Below are 20,178 nucleotides of genomic sequence, written 5' to 3' on the forward strand. Positions count from 1 at the left end.
GCAGCGCGGCCGCCCCGGTACGTTGATGGCGGATCGCCCCGAGGAGGCGGGGGTGGCGCGGACCGAGCCGCTGCTTCGCCCGGCCCGGCTCTGCGGCGCGTCCGTGGCAGGGGGGCTCCCAGCCCCGGGGGCGGGCGCCGAGGGTCGGCTCCGCTCGCAGAGGGGCTGCGGCTGGGCTGCGGCTCCCGAGCGTCCCAGAAGTTGAGCTGAGGGGGACGCGGAGCCCCCGGCTGCGGCGCCGTGCGAGGCTGCGCTCCGCGCGCCGACCAACTTTTCTGCTGACTCCTCACCACCCCCCGCCCCCCCCCGCACATATTCCCCCACCGTCACACAACGGGAATCGGGAATTCAGGGCATGTCTCCAAAATAAAAAAAATGGCTTGTGTTGCCTGTGCATTTTCCAGCAGCGGAGTGAGCGACTGGGGCGGACGGCACGCCTGCTTGGCATGCTGGTAGCACCCCGGTTCACGGCAGGCAATGCACGAGATCGCGTCATTTCACCAACTTAAACGAGGGAAGATCTCGCTTTGACACGGTCCTTTTCAAGAGGGGGAAGAAAGTCTACCTCCAGTCCTGCTAGAAGATTGGGAGCCATCGAGTTGCTGTCTGGTGAGCCCTGTTTCTGTTTAACTGCCCCAAATCCAGGTGACTTCCATGAGGCTGCCCGCAGACCTCCGGCAGTGCTTCAGGCAGGTAAGAGCGCAGCGTGCCAGACCTGGCTGGCTGCTGGGTGCAGTAGGGTCCCCACTCCTGGCTGGGAGCCCTTATGAAAAATAATAACGTTTTTTTTCCTTTTTGAAGCGAGATGCCCTGCAGCTGCAGAACGAGACCTGTGGTCTTGAAAATTCTGGTAAACTGGTGAAGTTCCAAACCCATCACTTTCAGTACTGGAGTGTTTCCTCTGTCCTCTAAGTAAGCAGAACTTTTCATGATGCTCATGTATTAACTTACTCGTGGGTAGAACTCTGTGTTTATCTGTTGTTAACACAAGCATTGCTTTTGTTTGTTTCTTTATAAAGAATAACTGTTATAACTGCAGCTTTAAATTAACCTACAAGTGGCTGAGGGTTGCTCTGTGGATTAAACTACCGTGGTCTGAAGTTTGATAGAATTTATGGTTGAGGAGCTGAACCAGGTAAGTCATTGTATTTGTTGCATGTTCTCAGAAGCAATGCAGGTGCTATGGACTGCTTTCAGTCGTCAGCTAATACAGTTCCTATAGAAAGATTTAATGGCACCAGAAACCAATATATGCTTCTTCACTAAAATGAGTCTTGTTTACATCCATTGCTTCATTAAAAGGAGTTTTTCCTTTGGATGTATATTGACAGGATAATGAGGAACTAGTGACTTCAATTGATTAAAATGGCCAATCAAATGCAAACCATATTTTCTTTGCCACGTTATTAGTTTTGTAGCATACATGTTGTATGCTATAAAGTGCATTAATGACAAAACATAATTGCTATAACAACATTGTGGTCTGCTGTGTAACAAGGCAGAGTGAAGTAGAAAAACGTTAAATATGTGCAACTTGGCGGGGTGGGAAGTTACTTTGTTGATGTTGATGTTTGGAATTTCCTGAATGCTCTTGAAATTTTAAATTTTTGAGCTCTGTTTATTTAGAGGGGCTTTGTTGTTTCAGGATTTTCAGTGGATGAGTGGAGGATGCTCACTTTGTTTAAAAACCTCCCTCCTTTGACAAGAAATCCATACGTATTTCCTACAAAATATCTCATTAGTTTTGTCGTACGGAACTCTAACAAAATTCTCATAACTTGATTTGCAGAGTTGGTAGTTAGTAATCTTCTGTTATTGCCAGTGATAAAAGTTGGGCAGGCCAGATGGTGTCTTCCATTACACTTTGACACAACCTTTTCATACGCAGCTCTTCAGGTGAGGAAGTTGCCGAGGTGTCAGCAGGAGCGATGTACCGGTGGGCATGGATGCTGGGTATCTCCCTTTATGGCACCAGGCACTGAAATACTGTTTGTCAGGGGGTGAGACAGAAACTCGTTGATACGCTGCCCTGTCTGTACTCAGCTTCTGTAGTGAGGCCTGCCAGATTGTTAACCATTCCCCCTTCCCCCAGTCCCCCAGTAGATTCCTATGGACAAGAAGGTCTATGGTATGGGAATTTTGGTTTGTTTGTTTTGTGTTTTAAAATTACTTTATTTTTTTTATTTGCTCAGCAGCACTGAGTTTGGTTATCTTGATTTGGTTACACACTTAATTCAGAGTTCTGTAATGTAAAGATTTTGACTTCACCATCCATAATACTCAGCATGACTTACTGGAGAGAGAAAATGGCAAATACTGTATGTTTATTCCTAGCAAACACTGGAATAAGCCAGAACAAAGAGTAGCACTGCCTGATATGAGGAACTGTGTAAGCTTTGTTAAGAGCTGGAGCTGTGCCTTGTGCTAGTTGTTGTGAAGCCAGAAAGTTGAGATGTGGACAGTGGAAAGGTGATCCTGGAGGATCACCTACGCGTGAAGTAGGACACAAGCTAACAGATGAGAAGTGAAGGGAGGAGGGGGAGCATTGAAGATATCCTTGCCTCCTTCTGCTGACTGAGCTGAAAGTAGCCTGGACCAGTGTTCAGCAGGACATTCCTCGGTGTGAAGTTTTCTTGCTGTGAAGGCATCATAAAATATAGTGCTTCTTGGGGAAAGAAAGGAAGGAGGGAAGAAAAAAAATACGTGTGGGGTTGAAGTAGCTTTCTATGTCCTTTTTCCCATTTTGCTTTCATTAATTCAGTTGTGTCTAAGGAGATGCTGAGTGGGTGGGAATTTGTGGTAACCCACAGTAATATGAATGCTTTAACCATTGTAAAGAGCATCTGTTTTTTTCATCAGTATTCTGCTGGCTAATCACTCATGTTGATCATCTGGGTTTTTTTCAGGTGAAAGAAAAAAAGGTGGAGGGGAATTTAAAAGGTTTCTAAATAGTTTGAGGCAATCTAATGTTTTCCTTTTATGTTTTTGATTTTGGAACTAGGTGGTGGTGAAGGTAATAGTGGCAAGGAAATCTTAGGTTAGCCAAACATACGGCAAGCAGATGTCACTAGTCTTGTGTGGTCTGGAATAGGAAGAAGCCAGGAATGGTACCTGAGTGCTGGAGGTGCCTCTCCTCAGCTGCAGGTGTATTTGCCTGCCAGGAAAAGAAAGGTGGATGATGTACTGAGATGAGGAAAAGCAGGAGATGCACTCTTCCCCATTTTTGGGTGGCTGTGCTATTTCAGTTGCTTGTGTTGGCCTTGTACAGGAATGTGCCTCTTTGAACTGGACTCAAAACGCAATGGCAAAAATGCAAAGATTTTACAGTAGTGGAATGTGGATGCCTGAAAGTCTTAAATTTGACAACGGTATTAAACAATTTGGCCTCAGAACTGGATGATTGTAAACTTTTCATGTTCCTAAATTTTTGCTGTAAAAAGGTTTGTGGTGTCATCTAAGGCATGTAGTGTTTTTGTCTGCCAGCTTAACTGTTATCCATGATGGATAAGAACAATACGTAGTAATCTCTTTCCAGTACTCTAAAAGACTGGAAATCTTGGGATGCGTGGGTCACTATGACATTTTCTGTGAAGGCATGAGTTGAAAAGGATGGGACATTGGGGTCCATACTTCTAAAAAGATGGAGTGGGAGGCTGGGCTAAAGTGGGAATGAAGGGCAAGAAGGACATGGCAGTTTCTTGGACTACATTAGTTTCCCTCTGGCAAGCATCCTATCCAGCAAGATGGTCAAGCTGGCACCCAGTGGAGCCATGTTGCCCAGGATTGGGAGCAAAAGAAGATTTACAGCTTAACTAGGGATGCTGAACCTCTGTCTGGATACAGCTGATCTCTTTTGAAAATACTTAGGTTGAAAGTAATTGCTTGTTGGCTCTTTGTTCACAGCCACAAGAGAGCATTCATCTTGATTGAAGAATATTTGTAGGTATTTCCTCTTTGCCAGGATGCTAGAGAGTGTTATCCATGACTGTTGCTTTTTACTACTAAAAAAGCAAATTTGTCAGTGTTTTGGGACCATTTTTCAAGTTCTACTAGAAGACTCATAGGCACAGACTTTTTTTTAATGTCGCTATCATTTTTTCATATGTGGGTTACAAATCACTATGTTAAATAAATTAAACTACTTATTCAAGCTGAAAGGCCTTTAAAAATCTTATAAGGTAGCAGAATAGCTTCAGATTTTTGGATGGGTTTGATACATTTAGAGTCTAACCTGTGCTAAAATAGGTAGTTGTGATTAAAACTGCTATTACTGTTGTTTAAAACTAATCTTAAAACTTAGCCAAATTATAAACAAAGAATAAAGTTTCATATAAGTTAAATTTAAATAAACTAATTGCAAGGAGCATGAAAACTCTTGATACGAAGGTAATTGTAGTGGCCATGATGGTGGAGTAAATTTAGTGTGTTTGGTAGTTTTTTTAAAAAAAAATGCACCTTGAACTACTGTTTCTTTTCAGGAACTTCTGTCCACTCAAAACTGAAGCTACCATAGCAGAAAACCATCTGTTTTCTTATTCACAGATTAAATTGCTTGAAATTGTTCCTGATTTTACTGTGCATCTGAAAGGTGATGATGCAGGGCTTGTAGGTGTTGCTGCATGCAACCATGATGGTGCTTGGGCAAGGTCACCTGTATATCCTATGACATCGAGCATCAGGGATGCATGCAATGGCTTGTATTGCTAAAGGAAAAACCATCAGCACTGTTCCTTGGGTAAATCTCTTGTGGGATGTAGTTTGAAACCAGAGTTTCCTTACTTCCTCTGGCAGTAAGGTCCCTTTCCTTCTTTTTGGAGCAGTTTTTAGCTGGATGAGCTTTCTGAATGTTACTGTGCAGGTGTGTAAGCCCTCATGGTGGTGGCAAGAGCTGGGCAGTCAGGGATGATGAGAGCAAGTGGCTGAAGACAGCAGCAGTGTCAGCCCACACGTGTTGGAAATGTTTGCGGAGCTGTGCTGTGAGATACTTTGCTATCAGCATCGTCCATATGGCCTGAGAAGGCTTTTCTTGCCCACTCAGGGACACTGGTTTTTGGAAAGGAGGGCTGAAAATGTGAGAGCTTTGTGTAGTCTGAGGCGGAAACAAGTGACAAAACCACAAAAATGGGCTTATTTGGAAGCATGCCACTATTCATGTGCGTGTCTGCATTGCACGCTTTTTTTATGATGAGAAAGTTATGAAACCCAAACAACTTTTCCAAAAGAAACTGATTCCTGCTTTCTAGTACTTGCAATGTAATTAATTTCTTTCAAAGATACTCATTCAGACCTTCACGTCTTATTTATTTGGTTTCCCCCACTCCCCAATCAAGATGCTGTCAGTGTCCTGTTACGTGAACTGCACAGCTTTGGTCTGGTGGAAAACAGAAGAAGTTTGCATTTGTTGGTCCTTTGACTAATGTTCTTGAAACATTGCTTATGCTGGGAAGCTTCTCTCTCATCAGCGGAGTGCTTTCTGAAGTGCATTTGCTGCAGGACTGAAGTTAGGTGCAAAGGCCTAAGTAAACATTTTAGCATAGATAAGGAAGACTGCAAGTCTGAGAATGCTGAGGGCACTGTAGGAAAAGTTGCAAGTGATAGCAGCTAGTGAGGAGCTGGCTGAAAGGAGGCTCCACGACCCACACCCTCACAAAAGGTATTTCACAGAGAATTCCCCGAGCGTTTTCTTTGGTCTTGCCCAGTCTTTGCTGCTTCCTTCCGGTCCTATGCATCGTCACAATAGCAGCAAATGGGTGCAGGTACATGTATATAACACGTAGGAAATTCCATCTCTGCAGAATCAAGGCAGAAAGAACTAGATGGAATAAAGCACCTCCTCACCATCCTTCTGTGTTCCAGGTTCAAGCCAGACACTTCATGACCCATACAGACATGTACTTCAGACAGAACATCTACATTCTGTTAATGTCTAGCTATCTATCTTGTACAAAACAATTACATATAAAATGATTAATATTTAAACTCAGGTTTACATTTTTTGCGGGCATGTTTGTGCTTCAGCAAAATGTATAGTTTTAATGGCACAGAACTGGAAAAAAACCTTCAAAGTTCTGAGCACAGTTTTTTTGTTCTTGAAACCTTTTGTGTCTTTCTAAGATAGTTACTTTGTTCATTCAACAGCTGCTTTTAATGGGAGTTTCTGCTAAGTTTTGTGTGTATATGTCTTGAGAAACTCAGCAATTACAGGTGTAACAGTGCCGAGTTATTTAAAATACAAACTTATGGAACAGGCAGTACTTGTGCCTTTCAGAATAACTGTTAGATACCTGCATTTTATTTTTCGGTTTATTTGGACACTCATGTATGTCAGCTCCTTTCTTTTAACAGATTTCATTCCCAAATATTTTTCAGTAGGCTGCCTTTAAAAGCTTGAGTTTTTCTTTGTATTTTTTGTGGTAGTTACCAGACACTTCTATCAGATATGCCCTTACAAAGGTGTCCATTTATTGTTTTGTAACTCCAGCCAGCAACTAAGTACCATGCAGCTGCTCACATGCTCATTCTCCCCTTCCCTTCCTCCCGTCCCTGGTGGAATGGGGAGGAGAATAGGAAAAAGGTAAAACCCTTGGGTTGAGATAAGAACAGTTTGACAATTTAAATAAAGTTAAATAATAATAACAACAACAATTTATATATATATATATACATATATATATAAATATATATATATATATAATAACAATAATAAATGAAAAGGAGAGGGGAGAGAGAGGAATAAAACCCAAGGGTAAAAAACCAAGAGATGCTCAATACAGTTGCTCACCGCCTGCTGACCAATGCCCAGCCAGTCCCCGAGCAGCGATTGGTGCCTCCTGGCCAACTGCCCCCAGTTTATATACTGAGCAGGATGTTCCCATGGTATGGAATATCCCTTTGGCTAGTTCTGGTCAGCTGTCCTGGCTCTGCTTCCTCCTGGCTTCTTGTGCATCTGCTCACTGGCAGAGCATGGAAACTTGAAAAGTGCTTGACTTAGGGTAGGCACTACTTCACAACAACTGAAACATCAGTGTGTTATCAACATTATTCTCATATTAAATCAAAAACACAGCACTGTACCATCTACTAAGAAGAAAGCTACCTCTATCCAGGTGAAAACAAAACACCATTCTGTTGAATTTTAGCATTTTTTCTTTTGCTGTGCAGGCCAGTTCAACAGCTGCTCTTTAGCTTCTGAGTGAAGTGCTTTCTAAGTGAACATGTTCTGATTCAGGCTAAGGAGCTGGCTTTTTTATGATCTGCAGTGTTTTCTATGTTCTGTTTTTATAAACTGAATTTTGTGGCACTTTGTGGCAGGTGCAGGGTATCGGGTAAATTACTTCATTTTTTCTGGGCCCTCTGCTGTGCAAGGAAGTAATCTTTTTGATAAAGTTTTACATTTCATCTCATTTACATTGAACTTAGTGTCAAGAATTGGGTTCTTGACAAATCCTTCCTGTGTTGCAAAATAGCTGAGCAAAACCACGGTCCATTAATTCCCTTTGTGTTGCATTACTGATATCGTCTTAACTGACGTTCCCTAACCCTGCAAAATTCAACTTTCACTCATGTTTGAGGGTAAACATCAGAGTATGACTGCCCAAAGCGTAGCCTGAACCAATGCTGAGGGACTGCAAGCAGAGATGTTGTGTTCTGGGGGTGACTGGAGGTAACCTTCCTCAGGCTCGCAGGGTTGCACGGTCCAGAAGGAGAGCTGCTGGGCTGCCCATCACAGGGGACTGGTAGCACCAGGGTGCAACCCAACCACCTTGGGGGACCTCCAGTTGCTGCTGTAGCTTCTCAGCTGTGATGGTTGGTGGGCAGTGGTGTACTGGTGTGACACCTGGGCATCTCCTTTGGGGTCCCACCTCCCTCAATTACAGCAAAGGGCAATATTTGGCAGCGTGGAGGTTGAATGGTCTCTGCAGCCGCTTCAAGAAACACTTCTGCTTGGAATTTGTCCAGGGGCAGAAGGATTGTCGGGTTGTCAAGATTGTGGACAGAAATCTAAGTGCTGAAAGTAATAGCTTGTAAAAGCTCCAGCTTGTATATAGTATGCTGTTTACACAGTCTCTGGTGAAGGATAAAAATGTAACATGAGAACTAGCTCCATCTCTTGTTATTCCAGGTTGGTGTCTCAGGGGAAGATTCTACAGAAGATGCAGGCATGCTGAAAACTTCAGAAAAGTGAGCCATGCATCATTCTGAAAGCTGAAAAGTAGCCCCCTGGTAGGGTCATGAACCTAATACAAGTCTTTGTGTCTGTACTGATGTTTGGGGTAGCTGGTCTACTCCTCTTCATGTATCTGCAAGCTTGGATTGAAGAACAACACACAGGTACAGTAGGTTTTCTTCTTCTTTTTTTTTTTTTTTTTTTTTTTTAATCGCATCCATTATTTAAAAGATGAGTAAAGTCTGTTGAATACATGTGGATAGTTGGGGGGGAGGCCCCCTGTCTGGCAGTAGAAGGACACTGAAAACAGATATGTTTCAATTGCTACACTTCATAAGCATTAAGAAATTTGAGCAGCATGAAAAGATGTCCCCAGCTACCTAATTGTATTGTATCAGCTTCACTTCCAAAGGCAAGTATTGCAGAATCATATTGTGTATGTGTGAAGCCATGCAAGTCCAGTTTAGAAATAATTCTGTATGATGATTTTCTGTGGGTTTTGTACATTATATTTGGTGTGGCAAAGCAATTTTTGGAGAATTACTGCTAGGCCTTGTAGACAAAAGTGGTCTTTTGAGCAACGATGCCCATGTGGAATCATCCTGTTCCTTTGTTGTTGTTGTTGTTGAGATAGAGTTAGATACTGGACTTACAAGACTTCTTTTATGTAGCATCAGGGTCGTGTTGCTAGTTTGGGTACATCTGTGTTAGCACTGGCTCAGGATTACACTTGAGCACTTGAGTTGAATTTTTAGTGGTCCCCTTTTACAGTATTTTAGTTTGCACCACAGATTGATCTACATTCCTTTATGGATGAAACAAACCAGGCTATTTACCTCAACCTCTAATGGATGCTCAGTTCACAGGACCAGTCTAGAGCTAGTCTGAAGTGATGCCCCCACCCTCCCCGAATGTGTATAGGGTGGATGTCAGTAAGGTCCATAACACCCACCCACTGTTTTGCTCTGAAGATCTACTTCTGTTGTGCCATGTTACTTGAAGGCATATCAGTGATTTTAGTTGAATACATGTTTTGTCATGGTGTTTTGGTTTTCTTTGCTTGTTTGTTTTTTAGTGTGGTTCCCCACCCCCCCCCCCCCCCCCCCCCCCCCCCGCCTTAACGATACAGAATGTTCCCAACTTGTTAAGAAGTCCTGACTTTTATGGCCTCTTGTCTCTATTGCTCAGCTTCCATTTCCTCTGTAAAACTCTTTATAGTATGTTGAAGAAATAGATCTGTAAAACCACATTAGTCTTCTGGCTTTATTGATCTGTGTGTTTATTCCGTATGAGCTGCTAGGGTCTGCTATGTTTTAGAGAGCCCTGGTGAGGGGGTGAATCTGGTGCACCATTCCTGCAGTTCTTTCACAATGGCCTCAAGGATTTTTTTCAACTAAGTGTAATGTTCACAGCATTAATTTCAGCTTGTTGATGTTTCTGGGCTGGTCCAAGGTGTTTACAAGGTTGTATTAACAAAACTGTTAGAAGAGGTAGTCCAGACTCCCTTGAGAAAGGTTCTCTTGTAATCTGCTGTTGACACAAGGGTGCTGGCAGAAACCAAGAGGTTGGAGGAGTCTTCCTTAATCTCTACTGTTGTCAGGAATGTTAAGGGCAGATATCTTTGCTTTCAAGGTAGTTCAGGAATGTAGATGGTGACTGTAGATTATTGATTTATTTACTTGCTGACATTCTTCACATTCCTTGCATCTTTTCTTGTGCTGTAATTAACCTTTCTTTCCTTGCAGTGCTCCTTGTTGCTATTTCTCACCATGTTTTTTCCACTCCTTTCTTTCGTCTGTATCTATCTACCATTAAAAAGAAACAGGAAAAATATAATAAAAGGGGAATTAGAATGTACTCTATTCTTTTGGGTAACCAGATGCTTTCTTTGGGGTTCTTTGATGTATTGCCATAATCTTCAGGAGAGAGGCTTCTCCTTGTACACATAAGTCATTTCCATGTGAAAAATTTCCATAATAAAATGGAAGCTATCAGAGAATAATAGAGTGGTTAGTGAGCTTAAAGTGTGACTGCTGTTTTGAGTGCCCTGAATTTTGGCATTCTCTATAGTCATTAGGTCATGCACATCAGAAAGAGCATGGTGAAAAATCATTGTTTGGTGTCTGCTCTTAGCCTCTGCTTTTTCCAATTTAAAATGTAGAGCACCATTCTTTTTTATTTCAAACACCTGTATATCCTCTAAACCTTCTGCAGCTCAGTTCTCTAATGTTCCCCCCTTCATGCTGCTTAGGAGTTGATACGAAATGACCCATATTTGCATATTTGCAATACCCATAACTAAACTGATGTATATTTTGTACTTTTTTTTTTTTTCCCCTCCCCTTGTCTGCTGTGTTTTTCATTTTGCCATGCTTTGTACACTGTGGCTTTTTTGGGGATGAGCTGTGTCTCGAGAATCCCAAATTGACAAGTATCTTTACAGGATTTTATGTGCTTCTTTAATCCTATCACTAGTCACACAGCTGTAAGACAGCTAGTTTTAATCTGCAAGTGGCTGAGCATGTGATTTGATGTTCTATTAAGAAATGGAAAGTGCGCCTTGTGCTTCTCAACTTCGGTCCTGTGAGCCTGCAGAGACAAGTGTTTGTTGTAGGCAGAACTATTTTTATCTTCCACGGTGCCCTACTCAAGACCTACATCATTGGCATTTGCACTTTGTTGCTGAAGGATGCAAAGCTGGATGTGTTTGCGTTGAGGAAAGTAGTTTTGCACCAGTGAGGTGCTGCTGCTTACCACCCCATTCCTCTGAATAACTGACTTGGAGCCTTTATAAATCACAATCACTGGAAGAGATAGTGTGTTTTACTTGATTGTTGTTTGTAATGTTCATGCTTATTTCTCAGGCTCTCCTAGCTGTGCTGTGAATGATTCCCAATCAGCTGTAGATTTTGTGGGGAATCAGAATTTTGTATGGTAATTTACAATTTCCTTGTTAGTGTTTGTCCTGCTATATTAAAGTCAGACCATTTTTCTTCACATGCACCATCCTCAGTGCCACCTTTTCTCTTTATAGCTGTTCATAATTTTTCGCACTAGACTTAATGCCACTTTTCTTTCCTAGTTTGACCCCTCTCCATCTTTTTGGCTTTCTTCTTTCTGCTTGCTCTTCACATCTCAGAAATCTCAACTGTGATTTGATTCCTTCGTTTGTCTTATTTTCCACTAGACTTGGTCTTATGTGAGCATTTTTTTTTTCTGATTTACTTTTGCAAACTTTCCTCATCATTCAAATTTATCCAGCCCAGGAACACCTTCCCTAATCCTTCATCCTGTCTCACTACTTCAGATGCTCCCGCAGGCTCAGCAGCTGGATGCACCTCTCAGCGCAGCCATGTCTTCTGCTCCCTCCCATTGTGCTTGGACTCTATTTCTAGCCACGTTCATCATCCCTATACCTTAGAAAAGAGAAAATTTTTCATTTAGAGATGCCTAAAAAACCGCTGCTGGCTACATGGTGGGCCTCTTGAATGGCTTTTCAGAGATATTAGCAGGCTGAGAGAACAGGCGAGTTTCTTTGTTTGGCTCTGTGCATGGAGTGTATAAAGACAGAATGATATATCCTTACTTAGATGTAGCAAAGCCCTTCTGTTGGGTGTCTTCAGTTCACCTCAGTAGACCAGCAGGGAATGGACTTGTCAAGAATAGTCCAACATGAGTGTCAGCACATACAGACTTCATCTGGCTGAAAACTTCACTGATATCAACATTGATCATGTCATATATATGGAGCACTTCAAGTTCTTCATATATAAATATATGCACTTATATATAAATTCTTATACATAAATGAAGCTTGATGTGAATTGAACTAAATCCTACAGCTTTACTTGACAGTTCTTCATACAGTCTTGCATTCTTCAGTGAAAGCATTAAATATTATGGCACTGATCAATAAGTGCTTACTATTTATGACATGCTTAGTAATTTCTAGCACTGTTAATCTTATATAGGGGAAGCAAACTGCTGGGTCTTCCGAGCTGAGTTTTGTATGAGGATGTTGAGTTTTATACCATGAATCACCTGAATTGGGGGAGTGTGAGGTGCAAAGGACACTTGCATTCTAATCCTGCTGTGTTATAGATGTGAATTGGAGTTTTAAGTTGCAAATTCTAATTCTGTACTTGAAAACTTCTTTTTAGGGGACTGATGTGATTTAGTGTGACTGATCCCTACAAAATAGTCTGAAAATGTCTTTGTCCATAGATGTGTATGCTGGCTTTGTGTGGGGTTTTGTTGTGTGGTGGTGTTTTGGCTTTTTTTCTCTTAAAGTTTATGTTTTCTGTGAAGTATGCCTAGGAAATTCATGATTATGAAGGGCTACTTTGGTGTTCCATGGGGTGCAGTATGGTTGATAATTAATGTGAGGAAGGCTGTACTGCCTCTGTCCTCCCATAGATCTCTGGTTCCTGAGGGTGTGAAAGTCTGCCTCTTTCCCAGTAGCCTTGTGTCTCACCTTAAGGATACTGGTTTGTTCTGCATGCTTTCTCCTTGCTTTGCAGGGTGCCAGTTTTGTAGTAGCCTGTGAGTGCCCAGGCATCCTTCAGCAGTCTGTGTCATTTCTTGCAGTTCCGTGCATCCACCTCCTGAGTAGCTCCATCACACAGGCCTCCTCAGGCCACAGCTCTTGGTTTTGTAAAGAAAGTTTGAAATTCCATGAACAACTGGCATGAGCTTTCTCAGTTTAGTCTGCTATTGCTGTGGCTGTCTAGGCTGTACCCACACTACTCAGCATAAGCAGCAGGTGGGCTTTTTTCCGCACTTTGCCAGATCTGGTAATCCAAGGGCATCTTTGGGGGTCCTTTAGTAATCTGGTGAGATATTCTGAGTGCATGGAGCGAGTTTCTTCCTTATCTTGACACTTTAAGTAACAAATGAACATGTGCATACACATGGTAATATTTAGTCTTTGCTGTTTGTGTGGGTTGATTTTTTTTTTTTCAGACCTTGCCTAAGTGGAGCGATACTGATGTGGCTTAAAGGACAGCTCATACATAATGGATTGCAAAGGCAACTGTTTACATGGAAGTCGTAGTTTTCCTAGGCAGTCTTCAGTAAATACATTAAACTAAGTAGAAACCAGGTTTTTAAATACAGGAGAAAAGGACACTGCTCAATATCTGTTATTAATCATGAATAATTTAGTTGTTCTAGTAACCTTGGAATATTTCTGTTGTCAAAGCCTTGGGGTAGTTTATGGGAGTCTGGCTAACTCTGATGGGAGAACACGGCTGGTATGCAAGCAAATCTTCCTGGTTTACAATGCCCAACTACTAATAAAGCTGTTCTAATAAGTTTGGGTGTGTTTAGGTTTTACCCTTCTGGTCAGAATATGCAGTCTTTGCTGCGCAAAGTGTTTTTCTTTCTTTTTTAAAAAAAAAAGAAAGGAAAAAAAAAAAGTCTGCCTCATTATTGGAGTGAAGCACAAAAGAAAGCCGATTCAATAGGGTCAGTAAATGCTGCTTGGTGACCAGTTACAGACTTGAGGTCCCCAAAATTCTACACAATTTTATTAAGTGAATTTTACCACATAACATAGAATGGGTGACCCCCCCATTCCCCACCCCTGTCCCCCACCCACCCCCTTTAAGTGAGTGCAAGCTGTAGGGAGAGAACAATTGTCTTTGCACAAAATATTCTATTAAGAAACAGGTAGAGATTGATACTTTGTCAAACCATAATGACCTAAAAACACAAGTAAAAGTCAAGGATAAGGAACGGTGGTTTTCAGAACTAGTGATTGTAGTCTCACCCTATCTTCAGCAGCTGCAAAACCCAGAAGCTGTAAGAAAAAGAAGTTAAAACTTAATATTGCAGCATATAACATTTAAGGCTGTATTTATCTGTTTGTGAGGATGTTCCTCCTAGGTGTGGCTGTTAGCAGCCCTCAACCTTGCATCTCATTCATTTCACTTTTATTGCTCCTATAGCTTAATTGCATCTGATTTTACAAATCCTTCTTTCTCAAAAGAAATTCCTGTTGTGCTCTTTTCTGGAGGGTGTAGTGGAAGAGCATTTCTGAGTTGGTGGTATGTTTTAATCCTTTGGAGTTGCAAAACCCAGAAGCTGTAAGAAAAAGAAGTTAATATTTTGTATTGCAGCATATAACATTTAATGCCGTGTTTATCTGTTTGTGAGGATGTTCTTCCTAGGTGTGGCTGTTCAGCAGCCCTCAGTCTTGCATCTCAACTCATTTTACTTTTATCATTCCTATAGCTAAATTGCATCTAATTTTAGAAACCCTTCTTTCTTAAAAGAAATTCCTGCTATGCTCTTTTCTGGTGGGTATTGTGGAAGAGTGTTTCTGAGTTGTTGCTGTGTCTTAATCCTTTGGTATTTAGCTTCCATCTTCCAGTGGTTTAAAAGAAACTAAATAGGATAGGCTTTGGAAGCTTCTTTCAGCTATATATTCAATAACATGTTTGAGCAGAAGCTGATGACATTTTGTTTATTATTGTGTGTAAGCTTTTGACAACCCACCCAACCTTGTTCATACCTAGACCACAGAGGTCTACTTCTAGAAAGGTATAGCTCATATCTTAATTGTGCTGAGGGCACCTGAACATACACTTTCTTGCCTATTTTCAAACAGGATTTTCAAAAGAGGCTGCTCTAACTTTCTTTTATCTATAGGTGTGTAACTGAACTAACTTGGGAGTTTGTATTGTAACTACTGCTGGAGGGTTTTTGGCTTACTATTGGAACACTTACGAAGTGGGGTGTCCTCTTTCCTGGGAAGGTTGTGTCAGTCATGCTGGCTTCAAAATGTCCTTTTGAATTGGATACAAAACAGGTGTAGGTGGTCTTCACACTGGTTTTGAGTTATTCAGATCCTTGGAGCCGAACATCTAGGTGATGTCTGTAAATTTTACATGGAGCCCATAGCAATCAGTCTTTCTGTTAAATAGCTATGCTTTTTTTTTTTTTTTTTTAACATGATATATTAGTTATTCATCTTTTGTTTAAAGATATGCTGTCGTTGACTGAAGTGTTCAATTTTCAGTTATTGCCCACCATTGTTGTTGCTTTTAGTAACTTCCAATTCATAGCACCTCCTCAGTTCCAGAAAGTCCTTTCCTCACAAGCTGAATATGCAGGCAGTGAAGCTCGGCAGTCTTGTCTCTTCAGTGCACTGATTGTGTGATTCAGTACTATTTAAGACATATGTATAGCCTTACAAAACAAGAAGGCTGGAGACGTAATTTTTACCTGGCAGGTCATCATTTACAAGTAATAGGAGAAAAACTTGGGAGATAAAGGTTTCTCTGTTCCTGACTTGTTCCATTTTCCTTAAGTGTGCTGCACATTGTCAGAATAGCAAGTGGTTGCTGCTGGAGTACATTTAAGGGTGCTTACCTCTGTGTCTGATGTTGAACAGCTTTGATGTGTCGCTTGATTACAAACAGTTCTGTTAGAGCGTGTGATGCGTAGTCTCTGCAAAATTCCAGGGGAAACCTTTGGTTTCTTACTAGAATTAAATTAGAAATTCTAGTGTTTGTTTTTAGTGTGTGTATATACCTATATATGTATATGCACGTATCTTTACTCTTAGAGTCCTCTCTATTTTCCTTTTTTGTGTAGTAGGGACTGCTGGTAGGAGAAATGTTTTAGACAGAAACCTATCTTCTCACTGCAGTTAACTATTTGGATACATGGGGATTAATTTATATGGAAGAATTGTTTTGGTATTCAGTCTCAAGAGCCTTTCTGTCTTTGCCTCCATTTTACTCATTTGGTGTTACTGTTAATAGGTTACTGCTATAAATTCGGGATAATTCTTGAGTATTTTGCAACGTCTGTGAAATAAACATTTACAGATCAGAAGGCTGACAAGTTACAAGTAATGAGAGCCATTTCAGCGTACAAAGGATTAATGTCCTATAGAGGATGTGTATGATTTAGCTGGAAGTAAGTGATGTATGTCTCAGGGAAAAAAGGTTCAAGGAAGAAGAAAATTTCCTTCAACTTTATTTTTTTAAACATGGAAAACTTGTTTTATTTTTGGTTCTTTTTTATTTTTAACAGTTACCATTATTGCACGGCAACATGGAAATTGGCTGGGCTTTCAAGTTTGGGTCCCAACTGCCTCAGACAACTGTCTCACTTTTTGTGTATATTTTTTGTTGTTGTTGCATTTATGATAATGGCATATTCAAAGAAAAAGAATGTTGCTACATTTTTACAGTATTTCTGTGGCAGGCATTTCATAACTGTCAGTTTGAAACTGAGAAGATTTATGTCACATCAGTGTATAGTGTTTTCTTTCCCAGCTCCTCCAACCTTGAGCCTTGTGGCTGTATCTTTGGGATTGAATGTTACCGTCTTCAGCTACAATGGAGAGTTAGTTGGGTACTATCAAATGCTACATTTAAACAAACAAAAAAACCCCAAACCCAAAACCAAAAAAACAAAACCAAACCCCTCTGAAGTTTGTTCATTTCTATCCAAAGTCAGGGTTGGTGACCAAATCAGCTTAAAGGTTCTTCTTTTTTTAAAACTAAATATTCCTTACTCAAGAAAATTGCAAAATATGCTGTATTTTAAGCATTGCCCTGTATATAGATGAAACTGTTCCCAGGCATGTATGAGCCTCACTAGATGTAAAATGATGGGGTATAAAATATCACACACATCCATTTGCTTTGAATTTTGATTGGTCCGATCTTGATTTGCCAAAGATGTGCAGCAGCGTCCTGTACTGCCTGGAAAGCCATAGTTGGCGGCAAGTGACAACAGTATTTTGCAACCTAGAAAATATTAGCCCCTGCAGTAGTTCATTAGGAATTCCCACTCCTTCCAGTCCCACTCATATCCACCAAAAATGGTTGTTTCCTTACCACATTGAGAGCCTCCCCCGGGTAACAACATCCAAGGCTATAATTGACCTCTATTAAACCTGTGTGATACCTGCTAGCAAACACAATTTGTCCCTCACAGCTTTGTTGTTTCAAATGATTTAGCTTATATTGACCATGCAGCTTTCTATCACACAGTCCTGGCAGAAATTCACACGGCATAGCTCTAGCAAATTCAGGCTGAATAGGCAGTTTTTATCTCTTAATCCTTTGGCTTCCTAGGAGGTACACTTAGTACCCTCTACAAGGGACAATGACATGAGTTATCAAAATATCTGAGGAATGATAGAAATCTTTTTTTTGTAGGTGACTAAGGCTGCTAAGCAAAGAAGATTCAGGACTTCACATCATGTATTTAATAAACATTTTCTTGTTTACAGTTCTGTAATACTCCAAAAAGGAGGACATGGTAAAAGCTAGCCCTTTCTAAACTAATAATACTTTGGGGTTTTGGCTCAGGGAAGCTGTAGCACAGAAGCTTCTGGAATGGCAGGGGTGGGATACAGGGTAACTGGTGTTGAGTCAGTGGTTGTAAATTCAGTTCACATGGGCAAAACCTGCTGTGAGCCAAGCAGGCAACAGGGGGCAGAAAGCTCAAAGAAAGTCGTTGACTTGGGAAAATTGACTTTCTTGAGAAACAGAGATAGCAAGGCAATACTTGTCTCCTGGAAAAGAATTTCATTGCCCTAGAACATAATGAATGATGGCCTAACAGCCACAAAATTTGACATGCACTTCAGGGGATGACTTCTGCATGTCATGGACACTGGGTAACACCTGGAAAAGATCAGCAGCCAAAGGTTAAGAATAATCAGAATCAATATTAAATTTCACTGTGAGCAAATGCCAGGTGAAAGAAGAGGTGTTAACTGATTTTATATTTAATATGATTGGAGTGGGGCAGGTGATTTCAATACCAATTATAATCTAGTGATAGACGAACTTGCCCAGCTGTACATACGTGTAAGGGCATAGATGGAGGGCGAAGCTGTTAAAGGTTTGTAATACTTTCTTCTACAGGCACATTATAAGCTAGGCTTAATACAAGCATGCACTTAGAAACAGCTCAAGTGAACTTGAGGTTGTTTAAGAGTCATGCAGTTGTGCCCTAGGTATGTGCATAGTGCCTCTTAGTAAATTATTTACAAGAGAAAAGAGGGTTTGAGGGTTTTTGGTTTTGATTATGATCAACTAGGGAGATGTGGTGCATGAGTTCTGTTAGCTGCAGCTGGAAGCACTCAGTTGTATTAAATAGAAATGGGAAAATACCAGTGCCTGATGCTTCACTATTCATCCACAAAATAGCTCTGTTAAGGAAAGAAAAAATGTCTAACAGGAAATAATAAATGTAGTAAACATTGTGTAGAAAGGCAGTTTCTTTCTGACTTTTGATCATACCTGATATTCTTGCTTAAACTTTTAAAAATTGCAGACAAACCCCGGGAAGAGAAAGAAAGACAGTTGTTCCTGAATTGTTTCCAAAACCTCGTAATTTTTCTACTGTTCAGATGTGTATGCCATGAGAGGTTAATTTGACTTTGTATAACCATCCTGTTTTCAGAGAATGGTATAGATAGGAGATAATGTTACCTTTAAAAAGAAAAGTATGTTCTTGCTCTCGTGCAGCTGTTGATAGTTCCCAAACACATGTCTTTGCAAGCCTTAATGTGAACAAGGGTCTTGCTTTCTTGGGTTAGGATGGGGGCCATGGATCTCCAGTCGAGACACCCATTTGCTGTGATGTGCAAATGGTGTTTTCTCAGTGTAGCTGTGAGTTGTGGCACGATTCCCACCATTCTTGTTTGCTCAGGAAGCTGTCTGCTGTAGCTACTTTTGGCAGCATTTCAGTGGGAATGAAAATAGTAGGGTGTGCGTGCTATACAAACTTTATGGAAGGGTCAGCTACTCCACTGGAGGGGGCCCAACATCAAGTCCGTGCTCATGAAGGACACAAACAGTAGAGTGCTAAAAAGCTAGTACTGATGGGGATTGGCAGGGGAAAGGCCACCAGCTTTGTCCTTTGTCTCTAGAGGGCTTTGAAGACAACAGTGGAGTAAGGAAAATGGTAGCTCTTTCATTAAAGGATGGCTACTAGTCATGGAAGCTTTTGGCTTCTTCCACCAAATATCCTTGAGCTATGTTACTTTTCAAATTCATTCTTTCTGACTTTGGCCTCACAACAGTGGAAGTTGAATGAGAGGCTTTAGTTAGAAAAAGCGTAATAAAGCTGGGTCAATAGAATTTCACTTTTTGCTCTGCTGATCTATGCAAAATTATTTCTTTATTCCTGGCAAAAACATTTAGTGGCCAAATAATGCAATGGAATGTGTGTTGCAATAATGTTATTGTATTCAAAACAACATACTACAGTATATTAAAGTATTACAGTACACTCTTCAAGTGGAGCATGGCGAGATACATGAAGAAAACACATGTAAATGCATTAATTTTATTTTCATTTCTCTTTGTTTCTGGCTCCTTCTTGCCATCATTAAAGATTCATTAATGCACGGTATGCTTTGTCCACTACTGGGAACTAATGGGCTGCAATCTGTTGACAAAGGTCATGACACTTGAATTGTGTATAAAATGCAGCCTGATACTTTAATCATGTTATGTACGTAACTCATTGAATGTCATTGCTTTAAGATGATTCTGTGATTGTAGTCAAGAATTATGGTACACTCTCCAGAAAGTTCTGCAACACTGTTCTTGATGTAGGGCCAAAGAATCAAGGCATTTCATGAACTTCAACTTGATTTATAAGCTGTTTAGAAAAACTCAAGCCGAGCAGCTCCACAGAGCAGTTATTAATAAAGGTGACAGAAGTTTGTTTTCCTTAGAAACTGAAATTTCCATACGAATATAAGATCCTTAAGTTGTCTAACCTTTTGTAACTCATAGCAGTCCTCTAAGAGGTCATTGAATTTGTAAAATACTGAGACTGGGGAAGAAACAAATCTGTCATGTTCTGTGATGGGAGGCAAAGAAACAGGGCAGGCAGGTTGGTAGAGGGACTGGAATTTACTTGGATGTGTTTTTCTCTTTTGTACTCTTTTGCTGTAGGAATTGCTGAATTATTAATGCAATAATAAAGTCCATTTGATATGAATAGACTCCTAATCACTAAAGAATTTA

At 40.8% G+C, this 20,178-nt stretch overlaps 1 protein-coding gene across 2 annotated transcripts in view; it reads left to right on the forward strand.

Moving 5' to 3' along the window:
* Positions 1-410: 410 nt before the first annotated feature.
* CHST9 (carbohydrate sulfotransferase 9) overlaps positions 411-20,178 on the forward strand; it is a 96,717-nt gene continuing 76,949 nt past the window's right edge. The window contains exons 1-3 of one of the 2 annotated variants that reach the window (XM_056333759.1): positions 411-693; positions 802-912; positions 8,123-8,331. In XM_056333759.1, coding sequence (XP_056189734.1) covers positions 8,232-8,331 — 100 coding nt within the window. In that variant the 5' untranslated portion in view covers positions 411-693; positions 802-912; positions 8,123-8,231. The remainder of the gene's footprint in view (positions 694-801; positions 913-8,122; positions 8,332-20,178) is intronic. The other variant, XM_056333760.1, reaches the window with a different exon arrangement.

Source organism: Falco biarmicus, chromosome 3 (assembly GCF_023638135.1).
Source record: "Falco biarmicus isolate bFalBia1 chromosome 3, bFalBia1.pri, whole genome shotgun sequence".
NCBI lineage: Eukaryota > Metazoa > Chordata > Aves > Falconiformes > Falconidae > Falco > Falco biarmicus.